The sequence below is a fragment of the Cavia porcellus genome, unplaced genomic scaffold (assembly GCF_034190915.1).
Source record: "Cavia porcellus strain 051 isolate PalLab524CR breed Dunkin Hartley unplaced genomic scaffold, mCavPor4.1 scaffold_21, whole genome shotgun sequence".
Taxonomy (NCBI): Eukaryota; Metazoa; Chordata; class Mammalia; order Rodentia; family Caviidae; genus Cavia; species Cavia porcellus.
In genome coordinates, this window is record NW_026947504.1 from 29,105,043 (window position 1) to 29,129,466 (window position 24,424).

Here is a 24,424-nt window from a genome sequence, read left to right on the forward strand (position 1 = left end):
TATCCATATTAAGCTTTGCAATGAACCAGCGTCTAGGCGCTCGGGCTACCAGGGTTCTGTCTGTTCTCCGAGGCCCTGGCCCTTCTGGAGAAATCAGACGTGCGCTGGGAGAAGTGGACACAGCATGTGTGGGCGAGACTACCCCATGGGTGTCACCGCAGAATAACTTTATAGGGTGACATGTATTATTTTCAATGGTCACACAGACTGAAGGGTCCCAGGTTCGCAAGATTAGTGCAGCGGTCCCGGGAGCCGTCCTGTTTCAGAGTAACCCAGACACTGCTTACACCTGGCGGCTCCACCGACCTCCCCAGATTCACTAGGAAGCCTCTCCCCGTGCCCGCCTCTGCCCTCCGCGCCCGTGCCCCAGCCCCGTCTCCTCCCCAGCCCCGCCCCTCCCCCCCGCCGGCACCCACGCTTCCGGCTCCGCCCCCGCGCGGAGGACTGTGGGAGCGGCTTCCTTGGATTCCGCTTGGCAACGGCTCGCTGGCCGCGCGCTCCGGCCCGTGGACGCTCTGCAGATCCGCGCCAACGCCGGGACTGTCCTGGGCTCGACTCGCGGGTACCCGCTCCCCTCAGCTCGAGGTAGGAGAAGGGTCCAGGGTCGGGCCGAGTGCCTCCGGACGCCTTGCGGCGTGTCCCCGCCCGCCGAGCCCCGCTTCCCGTGGGAGGCCGTGGATGACCCTGCTGTTCTCGCCCGCTCCCCACCGCGGCTGCGGGGCCCAGGCCTAAAGTTCCACTTTTTTTTTTTTAAGTAGGGTGATTCTCTGGTTTTGAGCTTTTAGATAACATTAGGCATGTTAGAAGTAGATTCTCCATCACAGAAGAACATACCCCCAAAAATAACTTTCAGACTTAAAAATTTTACCAGTACGTTTTCATTTACATTGATGTGGCATTATCCTCATATTTTTCCAGTGTTACGTATATAAGCTGATTTTGAAATTGCTTGCAATCTCTAGAAATAATGAGTTACAGTATTTGCTATCCCACCCATAATCATTAGCCATGGGTAATTACTTTCACCTTTTCTGAGCTTGCTTTTTCTCATCTTTAAAATTAGTATATTTTATTAAATTTCTGTTCAGTTAAAGTCTCTTCCAGGTATAGTCCCCACCCCCCAACCTGGTTACAGTCTCGCAGAAATGATCTTGTTTTAAAAGTTGCTTGTTTTTATAACTTAACGTATAAACTAGACTGACTTGAGTAAAGCTTAGAATGAAGAAGTTGTTGTTCAACATAGAGATTCTCATGGTGTGGTTCGGAGACCCAGCAGAGTCGTCATTACTGTGAAAATTGTTAGCAATTTTAAAGGAGAAATGGGGTGCCCATCTCTCTCACTCAAGACTTACTACTGCATTAGTAATGCTGGTGACAGGTGCAGTGATCTGAGTTAAAAAGGCCCAAAAGTTGTAGAGTTACTATCTGAGCCATTCTTAGGTGTGTACCCAAAGAATTGAAAAATACGTTAATGCAAAAGCTTGCATACATGTTTATAGATGTGTCACTCAAAAGCCAAAAAAGTGGAGTCAGCCCAAGTGTCCATGAACTGTTAAGTAGATGAAGCAAAATGTTGAGTTACTACTCAGCCAAACAAACGGATGCAGTCCTGACACATCCACCAACCTGCTATGAGAAAGAGCCCGACTCACTAGGCCATTTCTTGTGTGTGAAATACCCAGCGCTGGCAGATCATAGAGCTGGAAGTTAAGTTAATGGGTGCCGGGGACTGAGGGGAAGTGGACAGGGACTGTGAGGGACCTCAGGTTTGTTTGTGGGATGAGGCACACGTTCTGGAGGTGGATGGTGATGGTTGCACACCATGCAGATACGTTAATGGGGAGAATGTGATAATATGTAAACTGTGTCTCAAAGAAATAACAACGTATTAGTTCCTATTATGTACATACTTTTTAAAGGTTTTGAGCAGCCACATATATTTGTTGTTATGCTTATTGGTATAATGAAATTCAACAAAATTTTCTCAGCTTACTGGTACACCTAAAATGGCATAGGCTTTAAAGAACAAAGTATGTAGCTCAAAATTAATTTTTTTAAGCTAACTAGCCTTTTCCTTCTGCTCATCTCTCAAACTGCCCCCCTAAAATACTGACTGGATGTGACTGATGCTCCTGGGGCCCCTTTCCAAATTATCAAGTAATGCATGTTAAGTATAGTTCAGTGTTTGCTTACAGTTTTTCTTTTGAAATAAAATTTACAAAGAAAAGAAGAAACTACAACTATATATTTGAGTTTTCACACATGCATGTCTCTGTGATTCAAATTCTTGTCAAGATGTAGAACATTTGTCATCACCCCAGAAAATTCGCATGCCCTTTGTGATTTGACCTCTTCTATTCTCAAGAAACAATAACTGTCCTAATTGGTTTCTATCATAGATTACTTTTGCTTATTCTAGAACTTCATAGAAGTGAAACAGTGCGTCATGTAGTGTCTTATGCAAGGCTTCTGTCACTTGGCATAGTTGAGACTATCCATATTGTTATGTATCTCATCAGTGCTTTTTTAATTGCTTCATGGTATAAATAATACATCATATAAATAACCATCATTCCAGTAGGTGTGGCAGTACACACTTGTAATTCCAGCACTCCAGAGGCTGAGGCAGGAGATCGAGGTCAGCTTAGGCTACACATGAGTTCAAGGCCTGCCTGAACTATGTATAGTGAAACCCTTTGTCAAAAACAAGAAAGAAAGAAAGAAAGAAAGAAAGAAAGAAAGAAAAGAGAAGACAAGACAAAAATGAAAGTGACATTTTACCTGTCCCTTCTACTGATGGACACTTGATCTGTTTCTAATTTTTGGCTGTTATGAATAAAGCTGGTATAAACGTTATACAAATCTTTTTGTAAACGTAGGTTTTTATTTCTCTCAGATAAATACTGTGCAATGGAACTGCTGTGTAATAAAAGGTTAATTTTATGAAACTACCAGATCTTTTCTAAAATTGTACTATTTTACACTCCCGCCAGCAATGTATGAATATTTCAGTCGCCTTGCATCCTTGCCGACATTATATGTTGTTGATCTTTTTAATTTTAGTCATTATGATGGGGATATAATGTTTTTGACTTGCATTTTAATTGACTGTGGCATGTGTTTCCTCTGGGAAGAGTAAATAAGGTGATACTAAGCTCCATGGAAATCAGGATAACCAATTGCACCCCTCTGTCAATATGTGTCACCATTCTTTCAGTATAGAAAATGTGAAACGAATATGAAATAATTGTGCCAGTATATGTTTTGACATTTAATTTTGGGAATTTGAAAACATTGAAACCATAAAAGCATGTTAAGTTTGACCAAGAAGATTGTTAGTTGTACTTCATTTGAATAAGGAATTGTTTCTGGGTATTGTGTTTAACATGTCTTTGGTTAAATCCTCAACACTAAAGAAAAAAATAATTCTTATACTAAGAACATTTTTACACTGCTGATTTTTCATAGGTACAAATGATGCAAAATGTGCATCTGGCCCCCGAGACCGATGAAGATGACCTTTATTCTGGATATAATGACTACAATCCAACCTATGACACTGAGGTAAAACAAAAAATCCACTTGTTTTTTACTTTTTTTTTTTGATTAACCAGCTCAGTTGATTCATGAAGACTAGATTTGAGGTTCTCTACTTTCGTACACTTAAAGGTAAATAAGGTGATTCAGAAGCCTAGAAAAGTGCTACTAGGAGAGACTCTTTAACTTATACCCACAGTAAAAATGCAGCTGAGTGAAAGATCATGAGAAAAGTTATGTGTCTGTGTTAAGATGAATTATGTATTTGATTCTTCAGCACTAGCTATATGAAGGCATAACGTAAAGACTTAGATGACTCAGGATATCTAATGCAGGTTGCTAGTGTTCTTGAGTTTGAAATGCCATGTAGGGCTGGAGATTTAGCTCAGTGGCATAAGCACCTGCCTTGCAAGAGTGTGGTCATGAGTTCGATCCCTGGTACTGATAAAAAAAAAAAAAGAAATGCCATGTAGTTATTATTGTTCTACTTAAATTTTATAAGTATTTTAAATAAAAAATAGGAAATAGAGGTATGAGTATAAAGAAAAATCAAAGTCATAGACACCATCAGTATGCAGAAGTAACCAGTACCTCATTGCTTGTTCTGGCTTATCAGGTCCTGCCTAGATCCCTGATCTCCTAAACAAGTGTACGGCAGATGTTTAAATAAATTGAGACAAGTAAAATGACTCTAGGGCTCAGGAGGGTCAAAACTGTTTAGTTGAACTCAAGACTCTGAGGGCTAAGGCAAAGACTTTTCTGGACCGCCCACTTTATTTATTAGGTCCAACAAGGGGCGAGGAAAGTGCAGGCCATGAGCAGGACCTTGGGAGTCACTTTAAGGACGTCTCCAGTAATGAATCAAGTCAATTTAGTAGCACTATCTTATCATGAAGACATGGTAGGAGTGAGACTGTAGGAGTAATTCCTGTGGCTGCAGTCTCTATCACCTTAATTGATGTTTGAGCCAAGTGTCCACAGCTGTGGCCTTATGGTGCCCTTTAAGGTATCTCTGGCCTCACAGATCACTACAGGCCTCAGCCAGGCCCAGTGATTCTTAGAGGTTCAATCTTCTCCTGTTGCCAGGCAAGGGGCCGAGGCCTAGGACAGACTCACAGATAAACATAGAAAGCCAATGAGTTAATTTTAAATCCTGTTCAGAGCAGCAGGGTAGTGGTCTCCAACACTGGCTGTCCCCTGGATGTCCCCGTGTGGTCTCATGCAGTCATAGGTGGGACTTTTTGAGGTGGCTGGATCAGAGTGTGTGATGCCAGGATTAAGGGAGTGTGATTACTGAATCTACTGACAGCTTTGGCATGGTTCTGGGAGTGGATAACGGGGAGGCTTGTCCTGGGTGTCAGTCCTACCTAAGGACAGGTAGCCTTGGTGGGATATAAGGGACAGAAAGAGGGCTACTGTCATGCTGACTGTCTTGTTACTTCGCTGCTTGCTGCTTTGCTGCCTTGCTGACTTCTACAAACTGTTTCTCCTCTGTGACGCCCCTCTGCTAAGCCACCCTGCTTTGGAGCCACCTGATTATTGATGGAAACTAAGCAGAAATACACCTTATTTCCTTCAGCTTTGGATGTCAGGTATTTTGTCTCAGCAATGAGGAAAGTAACTAAGACAGGGCTTAATTGCCGAACATTTTTCCCTACGCAAATACCTGGGTGTTGCCATAGTTGTGGAAAATGGGATCATGTTGTATACTCTTTTGTGATCTGCTTTTGCACATCCATAAATGTTCCATTTATGTCAACAAATCTATCTGCTTAATATTTAATGGCATAAAGGTGATACTGTTACTAAGATAAATATGAATATTTTAGATTTGTTTCCATTTCTTTTGAAAGCTTTCATTTCTGAATTGTAAAAAACCAGTGTGAGGAAAAGTAAGGATGGAGGGATGTGGTTGTTAATGTATTTGTAAGAATCTAAGAAACAAACGCTAGCATTTAGGACGTTGGAAAATCTATTCGAAAGTTTTTTGTGTGGCTTTAATAATTTTTGAAGTATGTTTTTCTGGAGTAAAGCAATATTCTGTGGATTTGCTACCTATAAAGGAAACAAGAAAGAAAGGAGAAACCATTCACTTATTCTATATGAAATAAAATCTAGGTGATACCAATTATTAACAGAAAATGTAAAACATGTAGAACATGAGAAGAAAATAGAAATGAAATAACATCCTGTTGCCAGAGATCACATACACGAATGTATAAGCAGATGTTTTGCTTGTCTCTTAATACACATAGATCCTTCTTGTATACAAACATGCAATGTATACCGAAACGATTATGTAGTCTTTATAAAATTCACATTATAACAAGCTCTTCTGAAGTGTGCATAAATTAATAAAATGATTTGAGATGGATAAGCTTGACTGTGGCAACTTGATTGGCTTGGGAGTCACTTGAGTTGGTGGAGTACTCTTCTGGGTATGTCTGCGTAGGTCATGGAGATGTGACTTGGGATATGTTTCCTGGACCCTTTCATTCTTCCTCTCTTCTGCTTCCTGGTAACCCGTGAACTAAGCAGTTTTCCTTCCCTGTACCCTTCCACAGGCTGTTTCTGCTGTGGAGCCAGGTTACCATGGACTGAAACCTCTAAACCACAAACCAGAGTGAACCTTTAGTCCTTTAAGTTGTAGTAGCCAGGTACTTTGTCCCAGTGATGAGAAAGCAGCTAATGTACATTGAAACTTTTCTGTTCTCCCTGTTAAAAAAAGTAAGACATCTTTACTGATGAACACAGGCTTGCCATCACTCAGAAATAACTCCTATTAACGTTTTGGCTTTCTTTTATTCATTTCTGTACTTTTCTTTTTTACCATATTTAGGACCAAATTAGCATTTACTTTTCTGTTTGCTTTTTTATATTCAACTACATCATAGTCAATGTCTTATGATACTAAAATTTAAATAAATATGAGTTTAATGGCTGCATAATACTGAAAATATAGTCAATTAGAAGTATTTTCTCATGTTATTTTTTCATAGTTTTCTGCAATTGCAAATGTATGTTCTAATCACTTGAAACAATTGCTTCAGATGTTCATAGAATATGGAATTTGTTAATCAAGGCATGAAGAAAAAGTTACAAAAAGTTATGTGTGGAGTTTGTAATTAGACAATTTATTGACCATGGTTTTTAGTTTGTTATTTAGTTATCACTGACTGAGATAATTAATGAAATTTTGCTAATAGTGTAGGAGTCTTTTTTTTTTTTTTTTTGTACCAGGAATCAAACCATGGCCTCTCACTTGCCAGATAGATGCTGTGCCGCTGAGATGCGGTGCCAGCCTAGTTTAGGAATCTTAGAGGGAAATCCTTTGCCAAAAGATTTGCGAAAATAGAAGTACTGTCTGGTTAATTATCTTCAAGGTTGACTTTGGCTTTATACTTCAAATGAAACTTTCCTGTCTTTACTGCTGAGAATTTTATACTTAGTTTTGTGTAGTTGATATGAAAGATAAGTAAAAGTTAAAAGAAGAATGCTTGTGTATAATAGTCATGTTGGAAGTGCACTGATTTGCATCCTAAACATTTCATTCTCATTATCTGCAGACTTTACAAAGTTAATTGGTAGTGACTATTCAATGTACATTGTTTGTTTTAGCATACTTGGCAAGTGTTTAGTCCTTTTCCTGTTGCTGTAATAACATGCCTGAGATTGTGTAATGCACAAAGAAGAGACATTGATTAGAATCACAGTTTGGGAGGCTAACAGTCCCACATCGGGCCACCCTGATCTGTTCTTTTTCTGGTGGGAACCCGTTGGCTGGATCCCTGCATAGTAACTGACAACATGGGAGAGGTTCATACAAGAGAGACAAATCACATGATGAGACAGGAAGCCAGAGAGTGCAGAGGGGCCAGTTTTGCTCTTCTTTGTTAATGCATTCTCTTAGCAACTAATTCCACAACATCCGCAATAATCCTTTCAAAGAGAAGTGCCCTCAGTGACCTAGTTATCCTCCAGTACCCCCAATTCTTAAGGGTTGCCTGTCCTTAACACTGCCACACTGAGGACCAAGCCTCCATCATGTGAACCTCCAGGGAATAGATGTTCCCTGAAAGCCTTTTTAGAGATGGCGGATGTGGAGTTTTGTGATGGTGGATTAAGTGTGTGTGCTGCTGAGATCAAGGCTGTGCATGCATGAGTCCTACCTGCTCTAAGGCATGCAGTGTAAAAGAAGGCTGCTGATGTGTCACTGGTCCTTCCTTGCTGTTTTGATGCTTTTCCTGCTGTGAATTCTTTTCCTCTGCCATACCAACCTGCCTTAGAACCAATTGATTATGGACTGAAACCTCTACAAACTGTGAGCTAAATAAACCTCTTCCCCTTTAACTTTAGTGTTGAGTATTTGTCTCAGCAACAAGAAGAAAGTAAGATATCAAACCTCTTATCAGCATATTAAACCACAACACTCACATGGCAGGAAGCAGACAGGATAAAGTGTGAACACTCTGCTCACTGTGTGTCTGGAGCATTACAGCCAGATCATGTGTTCCAGAAGCAGAGATGCAGACTGGAAAGAAGACTGACGGGAAGATTGGGTGCCTTTTGGAACCCAAGAAACCCAGCAACATTTATTTCTCTGCCCTGGCTAATGCTCCTTTAATTTCCTGAGGAGAAATATAAATACTGTATAGAATGAGAATTTGCAAAGCTAAATAGCTTTCATTTCAGTTGAGACTTTGGTTCCAAATGACAATGCAGGTTGTGATATAGGGGAAAACATAACTCCAATCTGCTAGATGTGAGATACGTGGAGTTCATGGCCCCCAAAATCTAGGGATGAATTGTACGGAACAGTGGAGGTTCAGAGTAGGAAAGATTTATTCAGCGATTGCTCCTGAGAGATAGGAGGAGACTTGAAAGTGGGTTACCACCAAGACCACTTCTCTAAGAATGTTTTATAAGAGCAAGTCACAAAGTGGGTAAAAGAAAAAATCAGACAAATTTAATGTGGATCAAACTAAAATCAAGAAGACTGCAAGTATCTGCTTAGCTAATATTGATCTGATAGAATAACAGTTATGTAACAAGAGTACATGGAAGAAACAAAGCCAAATTTTGGGGTAGGGATGAATCCAGATGCTCTGGTCACTAACCTGGGTGACCTCATTCCTATCTGGACTTTCTTGGACCATGTGATACCAATTACAGTATAACCCCTCAGGGAGGCATGTAGGCCTGCTCTTTGCATCTTTATCTTAAGGCCTGACTTTTTTCAGGTGCGCCTCCAGCGACAGTTCTGCTGTCTTTATTTTTCTGCTGACTTCCTTGAGAGCCCAGACCCTCTGACTGTATATTAATTTCTCAAGTGAAGCTTGTGATGGTTGGATGTGGGCATCCTGGTGGGCATTCTGTTTGCATGTATCAGTTCCAGTCTCAGACTCTATCTCTGCATCTCTGCTTGGGAAGTAGAGATGGACCAAAGAAAGTGTTTGCTTCCTTTTTTAATAGAGAATATGGCCTTCTCTGCCCTTCAGGTTTTCGGGTAAACCTCAGCACATGGGAAAAAAGAGGAGGGAAAGATTATGGGTGTGAGGAGGAAGAAAACTATGAATCTGTGCTCTTGCTTGCTTAGCTACCAGGAAGAAGGAGAAGAAAGGCCATATCCTTGTAAACGTGATCTTTTAATCGCGCATTATAACATTGCCCATCTGAACAGTAGTCAGTAAGAGTACCTTACAGTTGACCAGCACAGCCTGCCCTCCTCTTTGGTGGGGAGAAGGGAGTCTTGATGTTTGGGGGGCAAGTCTGAGGACAGAAATGTTGAGTCACAACCCAGAAATCAGCATTTGGGATAAGATAGACAACTGTAAACATCAAACAGGAGTAAAGGTTTTTTTTTTTTAAATTGTCACGGCATTTTGAATGTTAAATGTGGCTTTTCATTTTAGGAGTTGGAGAATGATACAGGTTTTCAGCAAGCAGTAAGAACCAGTCATGGCAGAAGACCTCCAGTAAGTGAACCTGAAAAAAATTCTGATAAAAGTGACATACAGTTTACCATTTTCACCATTTTAAGTGTCAGTCCATGCAAATGTTCAGTACATTCACATTGTTGTGACACACATCTTCAGAGTTCTCGCATTTTGTAAATCTGAAACTCCGTACCCATTAAACAGTCGCTCGTGATCTCCACCTCCCTCAGTGCCAGGTCCCCACCATTCTGCTATGCATCTGTGAACTCCACACCTTGACTCCTTCATAAGTGTAATTATGGAGTGTTTCATCTTTTTGTGACTGATGTACTCCCTTAGTATGTCTTCAATTCTATCCATGTTACAGCACACTGCAGGATTTTTCCTACTTAAGGTTTCTGTTGTATATACGTGTCTGTGTATATACATGTCTGTCCATTCATTTGTGTGTACATGTTTGTCCATTCATTGGTCACTGGAAAAATGTGACCCATTTTTATTTTTGAGCTGTAGGAGTTCTTTATATATTTTAGATATCATTGTCTTTTCAGATATATGATTTGCAAATACTGTTTCCCATAAGTTGCACTTTCATGTTGTTGATTGTATTCTTCAATGCACAACTATTTTGTAGTTTTATATAGTTGTGCTTGTGGTTTTTTGTTTTATTGCTATGCTTTTGGTCTTGTACTCTAGATATCATTACCAAGATTAATGCCATGAAGATTGCTCCCCTGTGTTTTCTTCTGGGAGTTTCATAGTTTTAGATCTTAGATTTAGGTCTCTATTGTGAGTTAACTTTTATGTATAGTGCAAAATAAAGGGCCAGTTTCATTCTTTTGCACATGGATATCTGGTTTTCCCATACCATTTGTTGAAAAAAACTGTTCTTTCCTCCATTTAATGGTCTTGGCACCCTTGTCCAAGATTATTTTGCTGTATTTATTTCTAGATCTCTTTTCTGGTTCTTTTATCTGTATATGTCTTTATGCCAGTGCCACACTATTTTTTTTTTGTTTTTGTTTTTGTTTTTGTTTTTTTAAGTCGGTACCAGGGATCGAACTCATGACCACACGCTTGCAAGGCAGGCACTTATGCCGCTGAGCTAAACCCCCAGCCCACCAGTGCCACACTATTTTGATTGCTATAACTTTATAATATGTTTTAAAATTGGGAACTATAAATCTACAACTTATTTTCTCTTCTTCAACATTGTTTTAGCTTTTCAAGGACCCTTGATATTCCATGAGAATTTTAGAATGAATTTTTCTATTTTTTTAACATAAACCTTTCTTTTTAATAAACTATGAAAAACTAATAATATAACTATTTTGTATTTTTTCCCTTTCCTTTCTTTTTTCCTTTCTGCTACCCTAGTTCCTCTTTCCTTTTGAGTAATTTTTTCCCATTTCACAATATTTATCGTGTACTTTGGATCTTATTTACTTTTAGTTTCTCACACTAGAGAGGTAATATGATGTTTACACATGTGAGTCTGATTTATTTTACTTAAAGTATGGTCTCAAGTTGCATCTATTTACCTATAAATGTCTCAAGTTTGTCTTTTTTTTTAAGTTTATCTTTATGTCTGAGTAGTACTCCATTGTATAACAACAAACACATCTTTATTTTATCTATTCCTTGGATGAGGGGCCTTTAGGTTGTCTCCAAGATTTAACTATTACAAATGGTGCTGCTATAAACATGGGTACATGTATATTGCTGTGGTGTGATATTTTTAATTCTTCCAAGAAGATACCTAGAAAGGGAATAGCTGTGTCAAATGGGACCGCTAATCCTAGTTTTTTGAGGAGTCCCCTCACTGATTTCCACATGGTTGTACCAGTCTACACTGTCATCATTAATGGAGAAGAGTTTCTTTTACCCCACAGTCCCATCAGCATTGGTTATTGATTGATTTCTTGATGATAACTATTCTTTCTGGAGTGAAATGGAATCTCAGAGTTGTTTTAATTTGTGTCTCTCAAATGACCAATGATGTTGAACATTTTTTCATATATTTATTTGTCATTTGTATTTCTTCATCTGAGAAGTACGTATTCATTTCAGATACATTTTTGGATTGGGTCTTTGAATTTGGGGGATCTAATTATTTTTTCAAATCTTTGTATGTTTTTGGTATTAGTCTTTTGTGAGAGGAACAATTAGCTAAAATATTTTCCCACTCTGTGGGTTGTTTCTTCACTCTGTTGGCGATTTCTTTTGTTATACAAAAGCTTTTTAATGAGATCCTAGTTCTTGATTCTTTGTTATATTTCCCATGAGAGTTGGGTTTCCTATCCTTTTTAAATTTTTTTTTAATTTTAAGAGGATAAAACCAAGGATACTAAAATAGAATAAAATCTATCAAAACAAACCAGTGTAAGTGATGCAGGACTTCAGAACATTACAAAATCAACAATAGTTACTGTAATGCCTTTTGTTGTCTCTAAAATAGCTGCAGATACCTTTGGATATGGTAAAAATCAAACAGAACAGAACAGAATAGAAACAATAAAAACAAAACAGTGAATGCAATAAGGGGCTTCAAAGCAAGCCAATAGTAAATCCCAAATGGCTACCATAATATATCTTGCTATCTTTGAAGTAGCTGCTTCTGCGGTTAGATTTAACATAAACAAAACAAAAGAGAATAAAACCCAACAACACAATGGAAACAATATAGGACTTCAAAACATGACAATAGAGAAACAACAATGGCTGCAGCCTTCAGGAGATCCCCCTAGATGTCACACTGCACACCGCTGTCCTCTGAACCTATGATCAGGGCACTGGCCCTAGACCTGCAAAGTCTGTGAAACACAAAACACCACACCATCAGATGCATTTCACCTCAATAGCTATCATCATCACTTCCTGTGTTTCTCTGGATCAGACATTTGCTTATGGGGGTGGAGGGCTTCGTTCTTCTTGTTTCCCATCTGGTGGGCAGGAAAGGATGGGGGTCTGGCTATCCCCAGTGCTGTGGCAGCCCGTGTATGGCACTGGTTCCTGGATGGGGATTGCTTTCTGGTGTGGCCTTCCCTGTCCTCGCAGTCCACAAATGATGCTACTCATGGGGAGAGGCTGGGGTCTGGCTGTCCGCAGTCTAGCAGAGGGCCTGCATGGCGCTGATTCTCAGACAGGGCTTGCTTCCTGGTGTGGCCTTGTTCTTTCTCCCCACAGTCTGCAAATGGCATTGACCATGAGGAAAGGGTTGGGTCTGGCTGTCCCCAGTCTGGTGGCGCCCCACACATGGGGTTTCCTGTTCCTAATAAATGAATTTGTTCAGGCCAGGGATTTAGCTCAGTGATAGAAGCATCTGCCTGGCAAGTGCTAGGTTGTAAGTTTGATCTCTGATATATTAAAAAAAAAAAGAATTTGTTCCATGCAACAACATGGACAAATGTTAAAATACTTATAACATGGACAAATGTCAAAGTAATTGTACTGAATTAAAGAATCTAAACAAAAAATGCATTTTTTATTTCATTTGGATGACACTGGAACACCCAAACTAATTTACGAAAAAACCTGGTTAATACTTGCCAAAAGAAGGAGAGTAGGGGGTAGGGAGGACAGATAGGAAGGAGAGATTATAAAAGGATGTGGGGAAATTTTGGGACTGATGGTTATTGTGGTGTTGATTTCACAGATATATGTATGTGTCAAAACTAAATAAACTGTGTAATTAAATGATTATTTTGGAAATAAGGTCTCACTGTATACCTCAGAGTGACTTTTAACTAGTGGTTCTTGTGCCTTGGCTTTCTTAGTGCTGGGATTACAGGTGCTCAGCCTGCTAAACTGAATATTTAAATGTATGTATTTTATTATATTTTCAGTATGAAGCTGTTAATATAAAAAATTTTTCCATTTCTAAAATTACATGAAAGCCATATACTTCTTCAGGTAGAAAAGAACCTAGAAAAGTAATAAATGTGTTCAGAATTTATGGCATTTTTTTCAAGGTCCTTCCTGGAGTAGAAAATAGGAGAATCATGTTTTGTAGTTTTGCATCTTCTTTCCTCCACACTAGCTATCTTTTTAAAAGAGCGGAACATATTTACTGAGAGAGAGACAGAGACAGAAGGGGTCCCGAGTGGATTGTCAAAGACTGACTTTTCTAGGGACTTTTATAGAGCAAAACAGTGAGGTAAAGTGGGTCTAAGATGGGGAAAAATGGAAACGTGCAAGGCAGGCAGACATGAGGTGGGATATAACTACAGTCAGCCAATAAGATTATGAGTATAATTGCTTAGGTAAGATTGATTAAATTAGAGACCAATAGGAAAGCAAATCATGTAGCAAGCAGGAACAGGGCCTTTGTCTGTAGGGGGTTGGATTAGTGGCTTCTGGCTTGCTCCAAGTGATTGATAGGTATCAATCCCTGATGTTTATCCTTAGGGAGTGGTTGCATTTGTTTTGTCTTTCCTCTTGAGATCTGGCCTGCTGCAGAGGTGTCTGTCTCCTCCAAGGTGCAAGATACCTGGTCTTCTGCACTGGCTCCTTCAAGGGCTGAGCCCTGTTTGACTGCCTGTAATATTTCTATCTTATGTAGCTGCCTATAACATTCCCCGCTCTGAAGAAGTGTCTCGAACTGCCTTGAGGGAATAATGGACAATGAGCAATCTGGCTTCTTCAGGCTGAAGGGAGTGGTAGTTGTTGGTCAGCAGTGTGAGATACTCTGCAGAGGTTCTATCTAAAGACCCTCAAAAGACACCAGGCATTTTCATCTTTGGTAGGCATACAGCTTTAACTCTGGAGGAAACAAAGCCAAAGAAACAAATACATATGGGCCAAATAACAGAATCAGTAGGATAATTATGAGTACAATTAAGAAAGCTTTCTACTAGGAGAAGCTAGTAATATCTTCCCATAAAGCAGATAAGGGTAAGGTCTAGGGAATTTTAGAGTCTGACATGTCATTGATTTGTTGTCTTAATATCTTCAGCAGCTATTGAGATATTAGTAGAAGGATCCGGAATGTACATGCAGCATTCAGTTAAGATCTGTTTCTTTTAAGGCCATTACAAGGGCAGCCTCTGTTTGGTCTGTTTTCTCTTTGCCTTTCTCCCAGTCCTGATCATGGAATACTAAGGAGGCAGTTGTTACTGAAGTATTAAGTGAACTATCTGGAGCAAAGGCTATCTTTTTCTGTATTTGAGGCTGACTGGATAGTAAACTTAATTTTAAGAATAATTTGTCCCTGTATTGAACCAGGATCTAGGGAAGTATGTTTTATTCATGCCTTTCATAAATGATTTAAGAAGGCAGAGGGGTGTTCTTTTTTTCTTGTTGAATAGCTAGAGATGATCTTATGTGAAGAGGATCTTACTCTAGAGTGTTCTTTTTTCATTTAAAATCAAGAAAGTTTAGACTTATTGGGAGGGAGAGAATGGCCCATCTCAGGAGTTAATGGAAAGTCTCCAAAGGTTGATACCATAGTCCCAAGCCTGCACTTATCCCTCAGGGAAGTATGAAAAGTCAGCCATTGTGTATTCATGGTCCTTAATAATGTAATAAGCTGTAAGACAAAACAAAAAAAAGATACAGTGTAAATTGCTATGGGATCACAAAGAGAAGTTATTTATCCTGAGTTGGGCACTCAGGAGCAGCTGTTTAGAAAGTAAACTCAAGGTTGACTGCAAAGCACCTTGAGACCTTGAGGTAGAAGAGGAGGAGCTTCGCAGTGAGGAAGGAAGGAGATGGGGGGGAGCTGCTCGGTGCCGCACCGCCATCAAAGAGCAAACCCCCAGATGCAGGCATAGATGGTAGGTTTAAACAGCAGTCCCTTTTTCTCAGTTGTACCCATGGAAGAAGTGCTGAGACCCATATCCTCCCTTTCTAGCACTTTCTGAGACCTGGAGCCAGCCTTCTCAGCCATGAGGTATAAGCCTTGGAATGTAGGGCCAAGAGCCAGTGATTAGAGTTCACCAAGCAACCTCCTGTGTTCCTGTCTGTAATTCAGGGATCTGTTTGCCTACAAAGTTAGCAGATTTATACTTTTCTCTCAAATGATATTTTTGTTATTATTCTGTTTAAAATATTTGCTAATTTGCATGGTGATTCCTTCTTTGACTCATGTATTATTTAGGACTATATTTCTTAATTTCCAGACACGTAAATGTTCAGATTACCCTTGTATTACTGACTTCTGACTCTGTCCTTAGAGAACAAAATCTATGATTTCAAGTCTTTGGAATTTGTTCATATTCCAAGTACATCTTTTAAAGAATGTGTATTCTAACTTTGATACGGACAGTGTATAATTAGATCATATGTAATGATGTTGCTTAGATGTTGTATTATATATATATATATATATATATATATGTATTAGTTTTTTTGTACGGACTCAAACTCACAACCTCATGTTTGAAAAGCAGACATTGTGCCATGGAGCCATATCCCTGGTTTGATGTTTTATATTTTTACTTTTTTTTTTTTTTTTTTTTTTTTTGGTCTACTGGTTCTACTGTTAGTGAGAAAGTAGTTAAATCTTGCATTATTGTTAGGGATGTTTATTTCTCTTTTTGGTCTTTTGCATCATATGTTTAGAATTGTTTTATCTTCATAGTAAATTGAACTCTGTCATAACTTTGATTGTTAAATGTCTATTCTAAATGCCTTTTGTTTATTTTGTCAGTTATTAATATATTGATATAGTTTTACAAACTATTTTTGTCTATTTGTTTTATGTTTGCCTGGTATTTTTACTTTTACTTTTCCAGTGTCATGCATTTAAAGTATGCCTTATGACAGCAGATAATTGAGTTGTTTTTTAAGTACAGTTTGACCATCGTGTTCATATAGTAAAGCATCCTAATTATGTTTAACTTAAAATTTATCATCTTATTTGCTTCTTGTTTTTTCTTGCCTCCTTTAAGTTCCATTTTTCTTTCTGTTTTTTGCCTTGTTTTTGTTACTCCGTTTCTCTTTTGGTGTTTCGGTGGTTTGCGTTCTTTAAAGACTTTTCTTGGTATTACTCTACAGGGTACAGCACTCATCTTTAACCTACAAAGTCTGGCGTAAACTAGTAGTTGTATTCTTCATGGGCTGAGCCACAATTTTACATTGTTTTTAGTTCTATAATTTCCATTTATTCCTTTTCTGTTACTTTTAATTCTCTGCTAAAATCACTTTATCTCATGAAAGCATGGTTATGTTAAAATCTGTTTCTGGTATTCCCATTATCTGTATCCCCTTGTGGATTTCTTTCCATTTGTTTGTTCCTCTTAATTTTTTGATTAGGGTGTCATCTACTGTGTGACTTGTGGTTTTTGTTGTTGTTGTTGTTGTTTTTGTTATTTGTTGTTTTGCTGGGAATCCAACCTAGGGCCTGTGCCTGCCCCACCACGGACCCACATCCTCAGCCATTGTCTGGCTGTTTTTGATTGAATGTCAGACACTGTAAGCAAAAAATTATGTAGAGATAATTTATTATTTTATGCCTGTGCTGTCCAATGTTATAGCCAACTGCCACACATAGCTATTTACATTTAAATTATATAAAATTTAAAATTCAAGTCCTTATTACTCTAGCCCCATTTCAGATACCCAATAATTCTGTGTGTGACCATCAGAAAAGACAAGAGTCTCTGTTCCCACAGCAAGTTCTGTTGGCTAGCGTACCACTCAAGCATCTTTCACTAGGGAGGATTTGCTTTTACTCATGACCTGCGCAGCAGAAGGGCTCTCTGACCGCCTTAATCCAGTTGGATCTGAGATAGTTCTAAGTTGGACTTCAGCCTTCGTGGAGGGTGGTGTACTTCGATTTATCTTTCAGCCTAGCGTGCAGCCTTTTGAGATCACAGGCCTGGAGGACTCCCTCAACCCCATGTGTGTGTTTTCAGCCTGTGAGTCTGTCAGAAGCCATACTCTGCTTTCTCAGCCAAACCTTCAGAGTGAACAGGATGAAGGAGAGAAATAGCCCCAGCACAAGCGCCCGCTCTAGCTGATCCCTCTCTCTTAGTTCAAGAACTTGCAGTTCTTCACTTGAAGATTTTCTAGTGCATTCAAACTGATTTAAAAACAATTTTTTTTGTCCTCAGACTTTTTATTCTTAGTTCTTAGGTTTTTAAAAGTATATTCTGTTTACGAATAATATATTTAGTCAAATATTTCAAATAATAAGTTCAACAACTAGCATTTTAGGGTACTTTCATGTGGTTCTATTTTGTGTCATCTGTAATTTTGTAACCAGTATATTTTGTGTCTTTATTTAAAAGATGAGCAAATTTAGGTTCAAAGATACAGAAGAAGTAGTTAGTTAAGGGGGCTGAGAGTCCGTCCTGGGTGCCCAGATCCTGAACCCTCTGCCTGTTGTTTGGGCTCATAACTGGCTGCACTATGCATGATTTAAGTGTCACAAATGCTCGCTGCAGCATGGAGCAGGTCCTTGGTAACAGCTTGGGCCGGTCTGCAGTCCCCTTCTCCTTTAAAGTGATTTGAAACTGAGTCTTCTTCCGAATCCCTCAGTAACCAAGCTCCCTAATGTTGAAGGTAGTGTAGAAGAACTCATACTAAATATTTATAAATCTATTTATTGATGAGATTGTGTTTTTAATTTCTTTGCCAACTTTCTATTATATAGCTTAATCTGAATCCTGTTAACCATGTTCTTTTTCTTCCCCAAGATAACTGCTAAAATACCAAGCACGGCAGTTACTAGACCTATAGCTACTGGATATGGGGTAGGTTTTTGTAAGCTGAAAATACCAAGATGAATTTTCTTATATATAAGCTCACATTAGGTAGTTCTAAATATTTTTGGCTGTTTTTCAGTTCATGACCCAGATATATTAACCACTTTGGATAGTTATGAACATTTTAAAAAGGTCATTTAATTAACACCTTTGAACATTTTAGTCTTGATTTGTACGTACGTCAGAAATACTTTATTATTCTATTCCATTTGTAAACCTTGTTTGTTGATTGACTTCTGTTTATTTTTTATGTAACATAACCAAGTCTTATGTGTTTTCCATTCATGTATTTTATGTGAAGCTAGATATTATTTAAATGTAATTTTTATATTTGTTAAAAATAGCCCTTAATAAATAAAGAACGGGGTAGAACAGCATTTGCTAATCCTTATGATAAAAATTTTCTAAGGGATCAGTAATGGTTTGAGAACCCAGAGCTCTAGACACTTGCTTCCATCGTGTTCTTTGTATGCATGAAGCCAGCAGCATTCTGAATTACATAGCACAGTGCATCAGAGGAATCATGCTTTTATTAATTTGGCCCAATGCATGTTACTCATAAATTTGATTTTGGATGCTGTGTCAGAATGAGAAATAGCGAGGTGTAGCTCTGAAGGGCAGTGTCTTAGGCAGTGCAGGGCGGGTGGTCTTTGTGGCGCCATTCATGCATCTCTGCCCTTGTAGTGTGAAAGCAGCCAGGCAGCTGGAAGTGGATTCCAGTGGAGCTTCATTTAAAGGGTGCGGGTTATAGTTTGCCTACTTGTGTTTTAAAGTTTGATCCCTTATTCTCAGGTGATAAATGGGAAAAAATACATTCCAGTTTACTCCATGATATAACGAGGAAAACAATTACAAAGAAAATATTTGTAAATATTTGTAAAATTTGTAAATATTTGTAAAATTGAAGGCAGCTGTCTTTAGGTATCTTTTTGACTGGCTTTTCTGTTTACTAGTCCAAAACATCCTTGATGTCATCAATGGGAAGACCGATGACAGGAGCTATCCAGGTACCTGTCTCATATGTTGGTTTTGTGCCTTTCTTGTGACTTAGAATTTATTACTAAAATTTCCTCCCATTTTAGATTTTAAAATGTTAAATAAAATGTTTTTATAATAATTATGATTCTTTAATTTGTGGGCTATAGTTGGGTCTGCTCTAAATGTTTGGAGGCATGCTGTCCTTGGATTTACTCAGGTCTCAAGACCTGTGTGGGCGGAGAATTGCTAGTCTGTTTATGCTTTTCTTCCAGTGACGCCACTTACAACAATTTCTGTGGTTTCTGTCATGAGCATATTGAACAGCTAAAAGTGGCAGAGCAGCTAACTAATAAGCTAACTTGGTACTTTTTTTTTTTTTTTAACTGAGAGCAGTCCAATTGGGTCAACGAATGAAATGTTATAGCAGAAAGAAAAGGTAGAGATAGGATTGATCCTTGAGATACAAAGGAGGCAGAAGGAAGGAGTAAGTGCATAGTAACTTTAAAATAAGTATTAAAATTAAGGCTATATTAAAATGTATGTCATGTGTAGCAGTTGATTTTATCTAAGAATATTTGTAAATAATCCCTTTTCTTTGAAGGATGGAGTTACGAGACCCATGACAGCAGTGAGAGCAGCTGGGTTTACCAAAGCAGCTTTGAGAGGTTTGTTCCACCATTTCTACTGGTCATTTTTTCAGATTGCTTAAATTTGTACTGATACTGTTCATATAAATGTCATTTCCATATTAAATAAAATTTAAAATATCATTGATTTTAATTGAGCATTATTTTAGGTAATTAAGAAAGGCAAAGGATCTGGGCACGGTGGTGCACACCTGTAATCCCAGCACTTGGTAGGCTGAGGCAGAAGGATAGCCACGAGTTCCAGGCCAGCCTGGGTTGCATAGCAAGTTCCAGGCCAGCCTGAATTACGGGGTGAGATCCTGTCTCAAAAGGAAAAAAAAGAAAGAAAAGAAAGGACAAGGATGATGAAATTGGAATGGTGTCCCACTGTGTAATTTTTCAAAATATGTTGAATTGTATATTTAAAACATGCATTTTACTTTATGTAGGTTATATTTAGAAATAAAAAGTTAAAACACCATAAATATCGAAAAGTTAAATGTAATTAAAACATAGGACTATGGTAAAATGTTTATTACACCAATAAGGAAAATTAGAAATTCAATACAAAGTTATATTTATACTACTGATGATTTTAGAGTTGATATAGATCAGTGCAATAGAGTAAATAGTGACAGCATATCTGATTTTTGTTTTTACATGTTAACCCACTAGTTTTATTTGCAGCTTCATGAAAGCATATTTTAAAAATCTTGCCAATTTCTTGATATATGCACTATGTGATTGTAATGTTATATCCATTTAATAAATAGGTAATTAAAACATTTAATAAGGTAAATTCCTTATACAAGATTTCATGTATTCACATTCTCTTCCGTTGTGTTGGGTTGCAAATTAAATATGAACTCTTGAATTGTGTCTCAGGTTCTGCATTTGACCCCCTTGGTCAATCAAGGGGCCCTGCCCCTCCTTTGGAAACCAAGAATGAAGATAGGTATGCAAGTCTTCATGCTGCTGTTTGTTTATTGTTCTACATATTTTTATTTTCCACCTAGATGACTTTTAAAAGCTTCTACTTTTAGTTTGAAACTTAGTTTTACATTTTTCTATTTTCCAAATCTATAATTTTAAAAAATTGTGTAATAGGTAAGTATTCAAAACAGCATTCCTCATTCTTGGAACTAGAGAAAGAGTCAAATCTAAGAGTAGTTATGTGTGCTGTGTGCTTTCATTAGGATATAATTTGGTTTGAAGATGTCCATTTTTTATGAGTGCCAGTAAGAGTGATTCAGAGGCCAAGTGGGATCGCTAAATCTTCTGATTATTTTAAAAGGATATTTTCAGAGAAAAATATCAAGAGCACCCAGAGCAAGTTAATCTGTCATGATACTGTTGAGTGGCATGTTTATTATTCCATGTAGGCATGTGTGTTATTCCATGTGGGCATGTGTGTCACTCCTTGTGGGTGCGTGTGTCGCTCCATGTGGGCATGTGTGTTGCTGGGGATCAAACCCAGTGCCTTTGTTCTTTTTTTTTTTAACTTTATTTTAAAGAGATTAAGGCAAAACAGGACATAAGAAAGCAGATCAAAACAGAACAATGTAAGCAACACAGAATTTCACTAGAAGACAACCTGTAATTAATAGTAACTACCACAATGTCTCTTTCTTTGAAATAGTTGAGTATAACTTTATATCCAATAGTATCAAACATGACAAAATAGTATAAAAACATTCAAGAGAATGAGAGTATTACAGGGCATTCAGAACCAAATAACAGAAAACAAACAATAGCTAGTATAATGTCTCATTTTCCATAGAAAATTTGTTTATACTTTCACACGTAATACAGTCCAATAAGGTACAACATGATAGAGCCAATGGAAACAGAAGAGCAAAAGCATGGTAGGACTTCAGAGTAAGATGATATTATACCAGTACTGGCTATTATAATGACTTGTTTCCCTCAAATTAGCTGTTCATACCATCACAGTTAATAAAATCAAACAAGGACAAACCCATTACAGCTAACCAATGTGATCATTATAAGGTTTCAAAACAATGTAATGGGGAATCATGGTTACCATAAACTCTTATGTACTCTTACTGTTTCTTACACTAGAGAGACTATAAGATATTTATATATGTGAGTTTATTTCACTTATGAGTATGGTCTCAAGTTGCGCCCATTTGTTAGTAAATATCTCAATGTGATTATTCTTTATAGCTGAGTAGTACTCCCTTGTATAAAAATACCACAACTTTTTTATCCATTCCTCAGTTGATGAACACTTAGGTTGTTTCCAAGATCTGGCTATTACAAATTGTGCTACTATAAACATGGGTGCACATATGTCACTGTGGTATGATATTTTCAGTTCTTCTGGGAATATGCCCAGAAATGGAATAGTTGGAACAAATGGGACTTCCAATCCCAGCTTTTTTGAGAAATCTCCAGACTGAACTCCACAGTGGTTACACCAGTCTACACTCCCACCAACAGCACGGGAGAGTTCTTTTTTCCCCACAGCCTCTCCAGCATTTGTTGTTGGTAGTTTTCTTGATCCTGGCCATTCTTTCTGGAGTGAGATGGAATCTTAGTGTTGTTTTAATTTGCATTTCTGTAATGACTAATGATGATGAACATTTTTCCATGTGTTTATTTGCCATTTGTATTTCTTCATCTGAGAATTGTGTATTCATCTCAGATGCCCAGTTTTGGATCGGATCTTTGAATTTCGGGGATCTGATTTGTTTTAATTCTTTATATGTTTTAGACAGAAGACCTTTGTCTGAGGGACAGTTCACTAAGATTTTTTTTCCCAGTTTGTGGGTTTTCTTTTCACTATGCTGGAGATTTCTTTTGACTTGCAGAAACTTTTTAATAAGACGTGATCCCAGTTAATGATTCTGGGAAATAGTTCCCATGCGGTTTGATTCCCGTTCATGAATTCTCTGTCTACCCCAATGTCTTCAAGATGTTTCCCTACTTTGTCTTCCAACAGATTTAGTGTTTCGGTTTTAATATTCAGACCTTTGATCCATTTAGATTTTAGTTTAGCATATGGTGATAGGCATGGGTCTAGTTTTAGTTTTTGGCATATGGAGAGCTGCAGTCTTGTCTTCGAGATCTGAAATTCTATCTTCACTTTCGTTGAGTCGGTTTTGACAACTTTCACTGGAATTTTTGATTTCCTGTATATTTCTTTGAATCTGCTTTATGTATTCTGTTTGTTTTTTATATTGTTCATCCAGGGACTCTATCTTTTTGTTTTGTTCCTCTGATTTTTTAACTATGTCTTTTTTGATGTGTCCAGCATCTCTTTCATTATTTTATCATTTCTTCTTTTACCTGGGAGATTATTTCTAGTTTGAATTCCTTCAAAGCTTCCCGGAGTTGCTTCTTTATTTCAGTTAGTATTATATCAGGTATTTCAGGTGTATGGCATGTATTTTCTTCTATGTACATGGCTCTTAGGCTTTCTTGGGATGTGCTGGATGTTTTAGATTGCATTTTGGTCTTTCATTTTGTCATTTTCTTATATTTTCATGTTTCAAGTGTTGTTCCAAAGCTTCCCCTGGGCATGTTAGAAATTGTCTCCTATGTCCTGGGCTCCTGGGATTCTTCTGTGTAGCTCCTTGCTTGGGCAGCAAGGCCCCCAGATTAAAAGAAGGTTATCAGGGGAGGCTCAGGTAGGCCTAAAGCCTCCTCAAGCCGCGCAGCTCCCCCCTCAGGCAGCAAAGCTCCCCGGACTGAAAGAAGGCCACCAGACAAGGTCCAGGCAGGCCCGAATCCTGCCAAGCCCAATCTAGTGTGGCCGCAAGCCTGGAGGTCCCCAGTCACCCAGAGCAAGGATCTCAAACTCTTCCGGGGATCACATGTTGTGCAGGCATCCAGCTCCTCAGTGGCAAAGCTCCTCAGGCTGAAAGAAGGTCACCTGCGAGGCCTGAATAGGCCCCAAACCTTGTCCAGCTCCCTCCTCCAGATAGCAGCGGCAGCAGCACAGCAGCGGCAATCCCCAGACCAGGAGACAGTCGCTGGCAAGGCCTGAGCAGACCTCCACAGGGCAGCTCCCTCCTCCCGATGCTGACTCCACTGCCTTGTTCTTACTAAGCATATGCGCTAGCATTGAACTACATACTCAGCCTGATCAATTTAATTTTTTATACATTAACTTAGTTTTGTGCTGTGATAGCTGGTAACTAAAGTAATCATTCATACAGCTATATAAATTACAGATACTTAAGTACCTTGATGTATACATTTTATAAATAATAATCACAGCAGTCACTAAGAAAGCACCCAGGGGAAGACTTCGTTGTTTTGAAAAAAAAATTATGATACTTGGGAATAGCTTTCATGGAATGAATAGAAGCTTAATTGGGCTTTACTATTTTGATGCATTAAGGAGAAATGGTATAAATTTACTTTATTGTATAATCTTATTTTTCTAATAATAGTTTGTGTTGGGGAGAAATTGAGATTTTAGTCAAGGATACAAATTTTTAGTGAGGATGTCTAAGTCCAAGAGACCTGTTATAAACCATGTTGACTGTAGTTGAGAACAATGTCATACACTTGAAAATTGGTAGAAGAGATTGTAAGTGTTCTCATTACAAAAAAAAGTGACATAATATATTTTAGCCTAATTTATCCCACAGTATTCACATATTTCAGA

General features: G+C 38.3%; 1 protein-coding gene across 5 annotated transcripts in view; it reads left to right on the top strand.

The window, feature by feature from the left end:
- The first annotated feature begins 442 nt into the window (after window positions 1–442).
- The window catches only part of Ift88 (intraflagellar transport 88), a 134,733-nt gene continuing 110,751 nt past the window's right edge, over window positions 443–24,424 (top strand). For 3 of the 5 annotated variants that reach the window (XR_010041716.1, XM_013141185.3, XM_023560470.2), the window contains exons 1-7: window positions 457–585; window positions 3,469–3,564; window positions 9,450–9,512; window positions 18,113–18,169; window positions 19,135–19,188; window positions 19,761–19,824; window positions 20,671–20,740. Coding sequence is in view for 4 of the 5 variants with exons in the window: in XM_013141185.3 (XP_012996639.1) it covers window positions 3,475–3,564; window positions 9,450–9,512; window positions 18,113–18,169; window positions 19,135–19,188; window positions 19,761–19,824; window positions 20,671–20,740 (398 nt within the window). In the remaining variant the exon portion in view is untranslated. Of the gene's footprint in view, window positions 586–3,468; window positions 3,565–9,449; window positions 9,513–18,112; window positions 18,170–19,134; window positions 19,189–19,760; window positions 19,825–20,670; window positions 20,741–24,424 lie in introns of all 5 variants that reach the window. The other 2 variants (XM_003477388.5, XM_013141186.3) reach the window with 2 other exon arrangements.